We start from the raw sequence: 13,034 nt of genomic DNA on the forward strand, positions 1-13,034 counted from the left end.
ACCGTGAACCAATTTATGAAACGAGGAGCATAGTGTATTTTAAACATGTGTTTACCTGTGGGAAAGTAACTGTAACCATAAACTCAGTTTTAAATGTTTATCCCGTTGAATATTCTTACATGTGAGGAGTTGAAAGTTAGGTTATACTGGCTTCAAATGAAATACAAGTAGAATTGATTAACAAATAACCACTATATGAGGCTTATAGTAGTCCATTTGATGAATGAATTTAATATTTGTGAGAAGGTTCAATTGAAGTCATGCCTTTAAAATGAAACCGTTATCAGGCAGCCGCATGTCTCAAATGTGCTTTCATTTTCTTCTGCTCGGCATCTTTACATCTTGAGAAAATGTATCTTAGTCACATTTTTCACTAGCAATGACACATTGCCATTTTTTGTGTCTCCTGTTGTCTTGTTCCACATGTTCAATTTAAATGAAATATATATTTTATAAAGAAGATTACTAGATGTGTGTGCAGTATAATCTTCCAGATAAAAATGTTCATGATGGAAAACTGATTGTAACAGAGTTGGTTTCATGTGTCCCAAATCATTCTGAGTAAGTCTGGAAACAGACAGACAGCTTTTTTGCTTTTCAAAGATGCAGGTGGGTGTTCTCCTTGTTGGCTGCTGCAGATGGAGCTCAGGCCCTCAGGAAAGAGCATCGTCAATAGAAGGACCAAGGTCCCATCATAAAACTGGAAATTTTATTCCATCTCTTGGTTTATTCTCCACAGCTCTTTGAAATGCTCACAAAGGACTGTCTTAGGTCACATCTTTCTTGTTCTTTTTTGTCTGGAGCAAGGATGGTGGGTAAAAACAAAAACAAATAGGAAGCCGTCTTTATGCCCAATGCTGAGAAACCTCTGTGCTCATCACGTGTGTGTGTTCATGTCTCTCAGTCGTCTGTCCTGCATCCGCTGCTGCAGCTCGTTCCACAACTGCATGAGAGAAGAATGAAGAGGTTCAAAGTGGACGTATGTAACACAAACTGCATGTTTGCTTCGCCACTCTGTGTGTGGCAGCCCTTTCTGTTCATTCCCTGTGGTGGTGGTTTATAAGATCTTCTTCTGGGTAAGCCTCATGTAACACCCAGGTAGCCTACAGAAGAGCATCTGTTCGCAGAAGTGTTTTCACACTCAGGAGGAAGAGAACTGTCCTCCTCCCCATTATATGTCCCTTCTAAGCCAGGTTGTGGGCAGTGAGGAAAACTGGGATTAGACTTCCTTCCAAGGGCCGTGCCCCTCCCAGTGAGGAAACCTATTCATTCTTGGTTTAAGAAAGGACATGGCAGTGTGCCTAGTCATTAGATAGGAATAGGAGAAAAGATCAAGGACCATTTACTGCCCCTCTGTGTACAGGTCGGCAGATGGCTGGAATGACAAGCTTTCTATCCAGGTATTAAAGCATTAGTAAGAGTAAGGCTCATGAAGTATTATAAATATATCGGACATTAAACGTAGGTATTTCGTTTTTTCCACAGTTAACAAAAATATGGCTCAAACTCAGTGTCTATGTTTAAGATGAACATAACTAAGAGGAACATAAATGAGTTAACACATTTTTAAACTAGAAACTGTGGCATTTTTATTGTCCTTTGAAAAGAATCCTAACTCTTTCAATGATGAAAGTTTCTAGGCGTTATTTTTAAGTAATGCCTTACATTGTTGGAATGCCTTATAGTTTTTAGTCTTATAGGATCTCATTTTATTCTTTTGACAACTCTGTTGGCATTTAACAAGTATTGTTATCCCCAGTTTACAAAAAGGAAGACAACTCAGAATAGTTAAAGGAGTTTCCCAAGATCATAGTAGTAAGTGGGTTTAGAGATTATAACAATCTCTTGACTTCCAGTCTAGGCAAATTTTTTTTTTCACTATGCTGTTTCCTTTGTAGTCTAATCTTGAATATTTCTATTATTTTATTATTAAATTTTTTCTTAATTTGAATACCATATTAACTTTATTCTTCTACTACCAAAAGTTTTCAAATACTTTTAGAAACACATACAGTTTAGGCAAATAAATTCATCAAAATTTATTTTTATGATCACTATTTCCTCCCTAAATTCTTCACATCGTTGAACTAAGCTTCCATCATGGAAGACAATACTGCTGCCAACGTTAATGAGAAATGTAAGAGGGACTGTAGTAGCCCCTTAAAATTTTAGAATTTCCAATATGAAAAAAATCAAATCAGTTTTCATCAAACTTTCTAGAAGTAATATATGCTTTTTTGAATTAACTTTTACTTTCTGAAGAGTCTTCCTGACTTATGAATAGTGTAAGATTTCAATTTAAAGATCCAGTGTCTTAAAATACACCAGCAAATTATTAGTTTACTACAACACTTCAGCGTTAGTATTTGCAAAATCAAAGCTACTCAGTATTGTGGGCGGTTTGGTACTTTATCTAAATGTTCCACCTTGAGTGAGACTTTCCATGTTTACAAATAACTATATAAAAGTGTGAACTCTGACTTAGTTGTAATATCTTGTTGGACAAATGATAGCTCTTAAAAGTATTTTGCAGCAAGCCAGGTTTTCTAGGAATCTCTAGGAGAAAAAAATGTAAAACATGAATTTTAGAAAATTACAGTAAAGTATTACTTTTGCTGGGCCTAAGTCACCTAATTTTAAACCATATTTTTGATAGTGAAATATTTTGGGTTCTTAAAGAAAATGAGTTTTCAGATTCTAGTGCATTCAAACCCTTTTCTTACATGTTCTTTGCTAGACATCCTCACTTCCATCCCCACATGTTTTTCAGCTCTACCACCCAAATTCTTTTATATACCATTCTATCTCCAATAAGACTAAAAAGACCTGTATGGCTGAGTTTGAAATTTTTAAATTTGGGCACATTTTAAGTTACATCTGTCCCACTTTTCTTTTTTTCTGTGTAATATAAAACACATAGCTGTTCTTATATAACCATATAAAGTTTCTATGTGTACATTTTTAAATATTAAAATTTTCAATCTTTAAAGCAATTTGGGGGGATTTAATAATCAGGATGAGAATTAGATATAGAATGTTGAGAATTTAAGATACATTTGTTGTAAAGAAGGGATTTTAGAATTTTAATAGATGTCAGGGCCATTTCTTAGAATCTAAAAATGTGATTGTACTTATATTATGGAATACTTGAAAAAGGTCTTGATGACAAATTTCATATAATTGCTGGCCTGATACTTTTATAACTTGCTATTGAAAATAGGAAGCTATAAGAACCAACTTTATGGAAATCATAAAATGTTAAATATTTTTTTCCATTAACTTTGAATTGAAATATTTTGAGAAAAGAAACACTTCAAAATACATCCATTATGAATGATCAGTTTGTTCCTATTTGGGTTTTTTTTTTTCATTACCATTTCTGTTAATATAATTATATTGGGAAAAATCTCTTCTGAAGTCTCATTGAATAAATATAGTTTACCAAATTTGTCCCTCAATTTAAATTTCTATAGATATATTATATATTTTAGCTATGACACAATTCTCTTTTATATTTTTGCCTGTTCATGTATTAGTACATACAATGTGTATTGTAAAGAAATCATTTCATCCTAACAAACTGCTGAAGGGAGATTTTAAATATAGTTAATTATCTATGAAATATCCTCTGCCTACTTATCGATGAATATATGTACAACTGACAAATTTCATGAAAATATTATCTGTTAGACTAATAAGGAAATTACCTTAAAATACAACACGCTGATGATACTGCTAGTATCACTGAAAATTCTTCCAGTAGAAATAAAAAAATTACTTATTGATATGAATTATATACTCAAGTCCTTGATTCGCTCATTATTTAATTATGATAGCTGAAAATAACTACACTCTCAAGAAGCATTTGCACTTATTTTTACTGTTGTTTGATTTGTAATGCCCTCATTTTCTCTTCCAGGGAGAATTCCAAGGCCAAAGCAGAGGATTCTTTTTATTCAGGGTATGCACATACTATATTTAAAAAAAAAATCAATCAACATCAACATTGAAAAATACTTTCACTGTGCATTTATTTACATTAACTCATAAGTTTTAATTAACTTTTGTAGTTTATCTAAAGATATTTGACAGCAAGTGTTACAATCTGAGATACACTTCTGTCGCCACCTTATTGCCTTAATATCATGGCATCTCTGATCTCTTCTCTAATCCACTACTCGTGTCTGTAAATACCCCAAATGACATTCACCTATTTCACAGTTTAGTTCCATAACATTTCATGTAGGAAATGAGTGTCTGAAAGATGTATTACTCCTTAAGTTCTAATGAAATATTTAGCTAAAGAAATATTAGCCAATGAAATATTTAGCTAAGGAATTACAACTTTATTATAAAGTCTAAGGAGAGCTATGTGGTAAGATTTGCATTTTGGAAACTAATTCTAACAATAAATTGGAGGAGAATGGACTGAAAGAAGGAGGAAAATAACAGATATAGATAAGGAAGAAATAATACCACTCAACGAGATCACTAGGCTGCTTTCTATGAAAATTAACTTCTCTCCTTAGTTACATTGATTTGTTTCTCACTTATTATTTTCCAGCCTCGCAATGGAAGAAGGTCAGAAGGTTACATTTAAAATGGTATGTGCATCCATCACAATTCAACCCAGTTTGAAAATTTCTGTCATTTTCAGATCTTCACAAGTTAACCTATGCTCAGTTTATTTCTATTATTTGATTGTATGTGTACATTAATATTCTATATAAATACTGCAAATATAGAGGCTGTGAGGACTTCATATGATGGAAAATGCTAGTATTTTAGGGCCAGATTTGCTTTGCCCATGTCATGCATTCCTCACACTGTGTCACAATAGTTGTCATCAGTTTTGCAGACACTGACCTAATCATCATTTACTGTGCAAGTAGAATGTGTCAGGGATCATGTTCTTATTTTGGTAATCAGTGTCCACAATAGTGGGTCATAACTTACAGACTGGATGCATTTCTGACTTCCAAATGACCTATATTCAAAGATTCTTTATAAGAGTTGTGATTTACCATTTCCAGAGAACTAAGAAAATGTGGAAAGACATGAAAGTATGACTTCTACTTTGGGACTCCCAGAGTTTCCACCTCAGTGCTGGAGATACAGTAGACACTTAGTAGCTGTTGAATGGCCTTACACATTTAATAAATATGTTAATCTTAATATCTTATTAGGCTATGAATTTTAAAATTAAATGCAAATGCACACTGATAAATTTACACCACAGAAATAAAACTATATTCTACTAACTTTATGTAATCCTCAATGCAGATTCTATGCTGAACATATTTTTTTTTTTTTTTTTTTTTTTTTTTTTTTTTTTTTTTTTTCCATTTTTTTTTAAGTTTATTTATTCATTTTTTTAATTAGTTTCTGCTTTATAACAAAGTGAATCAGTCATACATATACATCTGTTCCCACATCCCTTCCCTCATGCATCTCCCTCCCTCCCACCCTCCCCATCCCACCCCTCCAGGCGGTCACAAAGCACCGAGCTGATCTCCCTGTGCTCTGCGGCTGCTTCCCACTATCTATCTACCTGACGTTTGGTAGTGTATATATGTCCATGCCTCTCTTTCGCCTTGTCACAGCCCACCCTTCCCCCTCCCCATATCCTCAAGTCCATTCTCAAGTAGGTCTGCGTCTTCATTCCCGTTTTGCCCCTAGGTTCTTCATGACATTTTTTTTTTAAATTCCGTATATATGTGTTAGCATACGGTATTTGTCTTTCTCTTTCTGACTAACTTCACTCTGTATGACAGACTCTAGGTCTATCCACCTCATTACAAATAGCTCAGTTTCGTTTCTTTTTATGGCTGAGTAATATTCCATTGTATATATGTGCCACATCTTCTTTATCCATTCATCCGATGATGGACACTTAGGTTGTTTCCAGCTCCGGGCTATTGTGAATAGAGCTGCAATGAACATTTTGGTACATGTCTCTTTTTGAATTATGGTTTTCTCAGGGTATATGCCCAGTAGTGGGATTGCTGGGTCATATGGTAGTTCTATTTGTAGTTTTTTAAGGAACCTCCATACCGTTCTCCATAGTGGCTGTACCAATTCACATTCCCACCAGCAGTGCAAGAGTGTTCCCTTTTCTCCACACCCTCTCCAGCATTTATTGTTTCTAGATTTCTTTTTTTTTTTTTTAATTAGTTTCTGCTTTATAACAAAGTGAATCAGTCATACATATACATCTGTTCCCACATCCCTTCCCTCATGCATCTCCCTCCCTCCCACCCTCCCCATCCCACCCCTCCAGGCGGTCACAAAGCACCGAGCTGATCTCCCTGTGCTCTGCGGCTGCTTCCCACTATCTATCTACCTTACGTTTGGTAGTGTATATATGTCCATGCCTCTCTTTCGCTTTGTCACAGCTTACCCTTCCCCCTCCCCATATCCTCAAGTCCATTCTCAAGTAGGTCTGTGTCTTTATTCTCGTTTTGCCCCTAGGTTCTTCATGACATTTTTTTTTAAATTCCGTATATATGTGTTAGCATACGGTATTTGTCTTTCTCTTTCTGACTAACTTCACTCTGTATGACAGACTCTAGGTCTATCCACCTCATTACAAATAGCTCAGTTTCGTTTCTTTTTATGGCTGAGTAATATTCCATTGTATATATGTGCCACATCTTCTTTATCCATTCATCCGATGATGGACACTTAGGTTGTTTCCAGCTCCGGGCTATTGTGAATAGAGCTGCAATGAACATTTTGGTACATGTCTCTTTTTGAATTATGGTTTTCTCAGGGTATATGCCCAGTAGTGGGATTGCTGGGTCATATGGTAGTTCTATTTGTAGTTTTTTAAGGAACCTCCATACCGTTCTCCATAGTGGCTGTACCAATTCACATTCCCACCAGCAGTGCAAGAGTGTTCCCTTTTCTCCACACCCTCTCCAGCATTTATTGTTTCTAGATTCCTTGATGATGGCCATTCTGACTGGTGTGAGATGATATCTCATTGTAGTTTTGATTTGCATTTCTCTAATGATTAATGATGTTGAGCATTCTTTCATGTGTTTGTTGGCAGTCTGTATATCTTCTTTGGAGAAATGCCTATTTAAGTCTTCTGCCCATTTTTGGATTGGGTTGTCTGTTTTTTTGCTATTGAGCTGCATGAGCTGTTTATAAATTTTGGAGATTAATCCTTTGTCAGTTGCTTCATTTGCAAATATTTTCTCCCATTCTGAGGGTTGTCTTTTGGTCTTCTTTATGGTTTCCTTTGCTGTGCAAAAGCTTTGAAGTTTCATTAGGTCCCATTTGTTTATCTTTGTTTTTATTTCCATTTCTCTAGGAGGTGGGTCCAAAAGGATCTTGCTGTGATTTATGTCATAGAGTGTTCTACCTATGTTTTCCTCTAAGAGTTTGATAGTTTCTGGCCTTACATTTAAGTCTTTAATCCATTTTGAGCTTATTTTTGTGTATGGTGCTAGGGAATGATCTAATCTCAAACTTTTACATGTCCCTGTCCAGTTTTCCCAGCACCACTTATTGAAGAGGCTGTCCTTTCTCCACTGTACATTCCTGCCTCCTTTATCAAAGATAAGTTGGCCATATGTGCGTGGGTTTATCTCTGGGCTTTCTATCCTGATCCACTGATCTATCTTTCTGTTTTTATGCCAGTACCAGACTGTCTTAATTACTGTAGCTTTGTAGTATAGTCTGAAGTCAGGGAGCCTGATTCCTCCAGCTCCGTTTTTCGTTCTCAAGATTGCTTTAGCTATTCGGGGCCTTTTGTTTTTCCAAACAAATTTTGAAATTTTTTGTTCTAGTTCTGTGAAAAATGCCATTGGTAGTTTGATAGGGATTGCATTGAATCTGTAGATTGCTTTCGGTAGTAGAGTCATTTTCACAATATTGATTCTTCCAATCCAGGAGCATGGTATATCTCTCCATCTATTTGTATCATCTTTAATTTCTTTCATCAGTGTCTTATAGTTTTCTGCATACAGGTCTTTTGTCTCCTTAGGTAGGTTTATTCCTAGATATTTTATTCTTTTTGTTGCGATGGTAAATGGGAGTGTTTTCTTGATTTCATTTTCAGATTTTTCATCATTAGTGTATAGGAATGCCAGAGATTTCTGTACATTAATTTTATATCCTGCTACTTTACCAAATTCATTGATTAGCTCTAGTAGTTTTTCGGTAGCATCTTTAGGATTCTCTATGTATAGTATCATGTCATCTGCAAACAGTGACAGCTTTACTTCTTCTTTTCCAATTTGGATTCCTTTTATTTCCTTTTCTTCTCTGATTGCTGTGGCTAAAACTTCCAAAACTATGTTGAATAAGAGTGGTGAGAGTGGGCAGCCTTGTCTTGTTCCTGATCTTAGTGGAAATGGTTTCAGTTTTTCACCATTGAGGACAATGTTGGCTGTGGGTTTGTCATATATGGCCTTTATTATGTTGAGGAAAGATCCCTCTATACCTACTTTCTGCAGGGTTTTTATCATAAATGGGTGTTGAATTTTGTCGAAAGCTTTCTCTGCATCTATTGAGATGATCATATGGTTTTTCTCCTTCAACTTGTTAATATGGTGTATTACATTGATTGATTTGCGTATATTGAAGAATCCTTGCATTCCTGGGATAAACCCCACTTGATCATGGTGTATGATCCTTTTAATGTGCTGTTGGATTCTGTTTGCTAGTATTTTGTTGAGGATTTTTGCATCTATGTTCATCAGTGATATTGGCCTGTAGTTTTCTTTCTTTGTGACATCCTTGCCTGGTTTTGGTATCAAGGTGATGTCGGCCTCGTAGAATGAGTTTGGGAGTGTTCCTCCCTCTGCTATATTTTGGAAGAGTTTGAGAAGGATAGGTGTTAGCTCTTCTCTAAATGTTTGATAGAATTCACCTGTGAAGCCATCTGGTCCTGGGCTTTTGTTTGATGGAAGATTTTTAATCACAGTTTCAATTTCAGTGCTTGTGATTGGTCTATTCATATTTTCTATTTCTTCCTGAGTCAGTCTTGGCAGGTTGTGCATTTCTAAGAATGTGTCCATTTCTTCCAGGTTGTCCATTTTATTGGAATAGAGTTGCTTATAGTAATCTCTCATAATCTTTTGTATTTCTGCAGTGTCAGTTGTTACTTCTCCTTTTTCATTTCTAATTCTATTGATTTGAGTCTTCTCCCTTTTTTTCTTGATGAGTCTGGCTAATGGTTTGTCAATTTTGTTTATCTTCTCAAAGAACCAGCTTTTAGTTTGGTTGATCTTTGCTATCGTTTCCTTCATTTCTTTTTCATTTATTTCTGATCTGATCTTTATGATTTCTTTCCTTCTGCTAGCTTTGGGGTATTTTTGTTCTTCTTTCTCTAATTGCTTTAGGTGCAGGGTCAGGTTGTTTACTCGAAATGCTTCCTGTTTCTTAAGGTGGGATTGTATTGCTATAAACTTCCCCCTTAGAACTGCTTTTGCTGCGTCCCATAGGTTTTGGGTCGTCGTGTCTCCATTGTCATTTGTTTCTAGGTATTTTTTAATTTCCTCTTTGATTTCTTCAGTGATCACTTCGTTATTGAGTAGTGTATTGTTTAGCCTCCATGTGTTTGTATTTTTTACACATCTTTTCCTGTAATTGATGTCTAGTCTCATAGCATTGTGGTCGGAGAAGATACTTGATACAATTTCAATTTTCTTAAAATTACCGAGGCTTGATTTGTGACCCAAGATATGATCTATCCTGGAGAATGTTCCATGAGCACTTGAGAAAAATGTGTATTCTGTTGTTTTTGGATGGAATGTCCTATAAATATCAACTAAGTCCATCTCGTTTAATGTATCATTTAAAGCTTGTGTTTCCTTATTTATTTTCATTTTGGATGATCTGTCCATTGGTGAAAGTGGGGTGTTAAAGTCCCCTACTATGAGTGTGTTACTGTCGATTTCCCCTTTTATGGCTGTTAGTATTTGCCTTATGTATTGAGGTGCTCCTATGTTGGGTGCATAAATATTTACAATTGTTATATCTTCTTCTTGGATCGATCCCTTTATCGTTATGTAGTGTCCTTCCTTGTCTCTTCTAATAGTCTTTATTTTAAAGTCTATTTTGTCTGATATAAGAATTGCTACTCCAGCTTTCTTTTGATTTCCATTTGCATGGAATATCTTTTTCCATCCCTTTACTTTCAATCTGTATGTGTCTCTAGGTCTGAAGTGGGTCTCTTGTAGACAGCATATATATGGGTCTTGTTTTTGTATCCATTCAGCCACTCTGTGTCTTTTGGTGGGAGCATTTAGTCCATTTACATTTAAGGTAATTATTGATATGTATGTTCCTATTCCCATTTCCTTAATTGCTTTGGGTTCGTTATTGTAGGTATATTCATTCTGTTGTGTTTCTTGCCTAGAGAAGTTCCTTTAGCATTTGTTGTAAAGCTGGTTTGGTGGTGCTGAACTCTCTCAGCTTTTGCTTGTCTGTAAACGTTTTAATTTCTCCATCAAATCTGAATGAGATCCTTGCTGGGTAGAGTAATCTAGGTTGCAGGTTTCTCTCCTTCATCACTTTAATTATGTCCTGCCACTCCCTTCTGGCTTGTAGGGTTTCTGCTGAGAGATCAGCTGTTAACCTTATGGGGATTCCCTTGTGTGTTATTTGTTGTTTTTGCCTTGCTGCTTTTAATATGATTTCTTTGTGTTTAATTTTTGACAGTTTGATTAATATGTGTCTTGGTGTATTTCTCCTTGGATTTATTCTGTATGGGACTCTCTGTGCCTCCTGGACTTGATTAACTATTTCCTTTCCCAAATTAGGGAAGTTTTCAACTATAATCTCTTCAAATATTTTCTCAGTCCCTTTCTTTTTCTCTTCTTCTTCTGGAACCCCTATAATTCGAATGTTGGTGCGTTTAATGTTGTCCCAGAGATCTCTGAGACTCTCCTCTGTTCTTTTCATTCTTTTTTCTTTATTTTGCTCTGCATCAGTTATTTCCACTATTTTATCTTCCACCTCACTTATCCGTTCTTCTGCCTCAGTTATTCTGCTATTGATCCCATCTAGAGTATTTTTCATTTCATTTATTGTGTTTTTAATCGATGCTTGATTCATCTTTAGTTCTTCTAGGTCCTTGTTAACTGTTTCTTGCATGTTGTCTATTCTATTTCCAAGATTATGGATCATGGAAATAGAATCTTGGATCAGCTTTACTATCATTATTCTGAATTCTTTTTCAGGTAGACTGCCTATTACCTCTTCATTTGTTAGGTCTGGTAGGTGTTTATCTTGCTCCTTCACCTGCTGTGTGTTTTTCTGCCTTCTCATTTTGCTTATGTTACTGTGTTTGGGGTCTCCTTTTTGCCGGCTGCAGATTCGTAGTTCCCGTTGTTTTTGGTGTCTGACCCCAGTGGCTAAGGTTGTTTCAGTAGGTTGTGTAGGCTTCCTGGTGGGGGGGACTAATTCCTGTGCTCTGGTGGTTGAGGCTCGATCTTGTCTTTCTGGTGGACAGGTCCACGTCTGGTGGTGTGTTTTGGGGTGCCTATGGCCTTATTATGTTTTTAGGTAGCCTCTCTGCTAATGGGTGGGGTTGTGTTCCTGCCTTGCTAGTTGCTTGGCATAGGGTGACCTGCACTGTAGCTTGCTGGTCGTTGACTGAAGCTGGGTGCTGGTGTTGGGATGGAGATCTCTGGGAGATTTTTGCTGCTTGATATTATGTGGAGCTGGGAGGTCTGTTGTGGACCCGTGTCCTGAAGTTGGCTCTCCCACTTCAGAGGCACAGCACTGGCTCCTGGCTGCAGCACCAAGAGCCTTTCATCCACCCGGCTCAGAGTAACAGGGAGAAAAAGTAGAAAGAAAGAATTAGTAGAAGAAAGAAAGAGAGAGGGAAAGAAAGGAAGAAGGGAAGAAAGGAAGGAAGAAAGGAAGGAAGAAAGAAAGGAGGGAGGGAGGGAGGGAGGAAGGATGGAAAGAAAGAAGGAAAGAAAGGAGGGAGGGAGGGAGAAAGGAAAGGAAGAAAGACAGGAGGGAGGGAGGAAGGAAAGAAAAAGAAAGTGGAAAGAAGAAGGGTGGGAGGGAGGAAAGAAAAAGAAAGAAGGAAAGGAGGAGCGGAGGGAGGGAGGGAGGAAGGGAGAGTAGGAAAAAAAGAAAGAGCAGGTAAAGTAAAATAGAATAAAGTATGAAATATAGTAGCGTTATTAAAATTAGAAAGTAATTATTGAAAAAAAAAAAAAAAAAACGGACCGATAGAACCCTGAGACATATGGTGGAAGCAAAGCTATACAGAGAGAATCTTACACAGAAGATTACACATACACATTCACAAAAAGAGAGCAGGGGGAAAAATCAAAAATCTTGCTCTCCAAGTCCACCTCCTCAATTTGGGATAATTCGTTGTAAAAAGAGGAAAAGGGCGAGAAGTCTGAAATCTTGCTCTCTAAGTCCACCTCCTTAATTTGGAATAATTCGTTGTAAAAAGAGGAAAAGGGGGGAAAGTCTTAAATCTTGTCCTCAAAGTCCACTTCCTCAATTTGGGATGATTCGCTGTCCATTCATGCACTCCACAGACGCAGGGCACATCAAATGGACCGTGGAGCTTTAATCCGCTGCCTCCGAGGCTGCACAGAGAGATTTCCCTGCCTCTGCTCTCACAGCTCCCGGGTCTCAGCCTTGGACCTGGCCCCGCCTCTGCGCGTAGGTCGCCGGAGGGCGTCCGTTCTTCGCTCAGACAGGACGGGTTTAAAGGAGCCGCTGATTCGGGGGCTCTGGCTCACTCAGGCAGAGGGGAGGGAGGGGCGCGCAGTGTGGGGCGGGCCTGCGGCGGCAGAGGCCGGCGTGACGTTGCAGCAGCCCGTGGCGCTCCGTGCGCTTTCCCGGGAAAGCCGTCCCCGGGTCTCGGGGACCCCAGCAGTGGCGGGGTGCACAGGCCCCCCGGAAGGCGGGGCGGACAGTGACCCGCGCTCGCACACAGGCCCCGCGGCGGCGGCGGCGGCGGCGGCGGCGGCGGGCCGCGGCGGGCGGGCGGCGGCGGCGGCGGCGGCCCACGCCCGTCTCCGAGGTCCGTGCCTTACCCGCGGCTC

General features: G+C 38.0%; 1 protein-coding gene across 5 annotated transcripts in view; it reads left to right on the top strand.

The window, feature by feature from the left end:
* NMU (neuromedin U) overlaps positions 1–13,034 on the top strand; it is a 49,385-nt gene that overhangs the window by 25,273 nt on the left and 11,078 nt on the right. For 4 of the 5 annotated variants that reach the window (XR_014015270.1, XR_014015271.1, XM_081227274.1 and 1 more), the window contains exons 7-9: positions 905–979; positions 3,920–3,961; positions 4,565–4,604. Coding sequence is in view for 3 of the 5 variants with exons in the window: in XM_081227274.1 (XP_081083400.1) it covers positions 905–979; positions 3,920–3,961; positions 4,565–4,600 (153 nt within the window). In the remaining 2 variants the exon portion in view is untranslated. Of the gene's footprint in view, positions 1–904; positions 980–3,919; positions 3,962–4,564; positions 4,605–5,033; positions 5,198–13,034 lie in introns of those variants that run through there. The other variant, XM_081227276.1, reaches the window with a different exon arrangement.

Source organism: Mesoplodon bidens (genome assembly GCF_964165515.1).
Source record: "Mesoplodon bidens genome assembly, chromosome: 1".
In the NCBI taxonomy this organism is placed as follows: Eukaryota; Metazoa; Chordata; class Mammalia; order Artiodactyla; family Ziphiidae; genus Mesoplodon; species Mesoplodon bidens.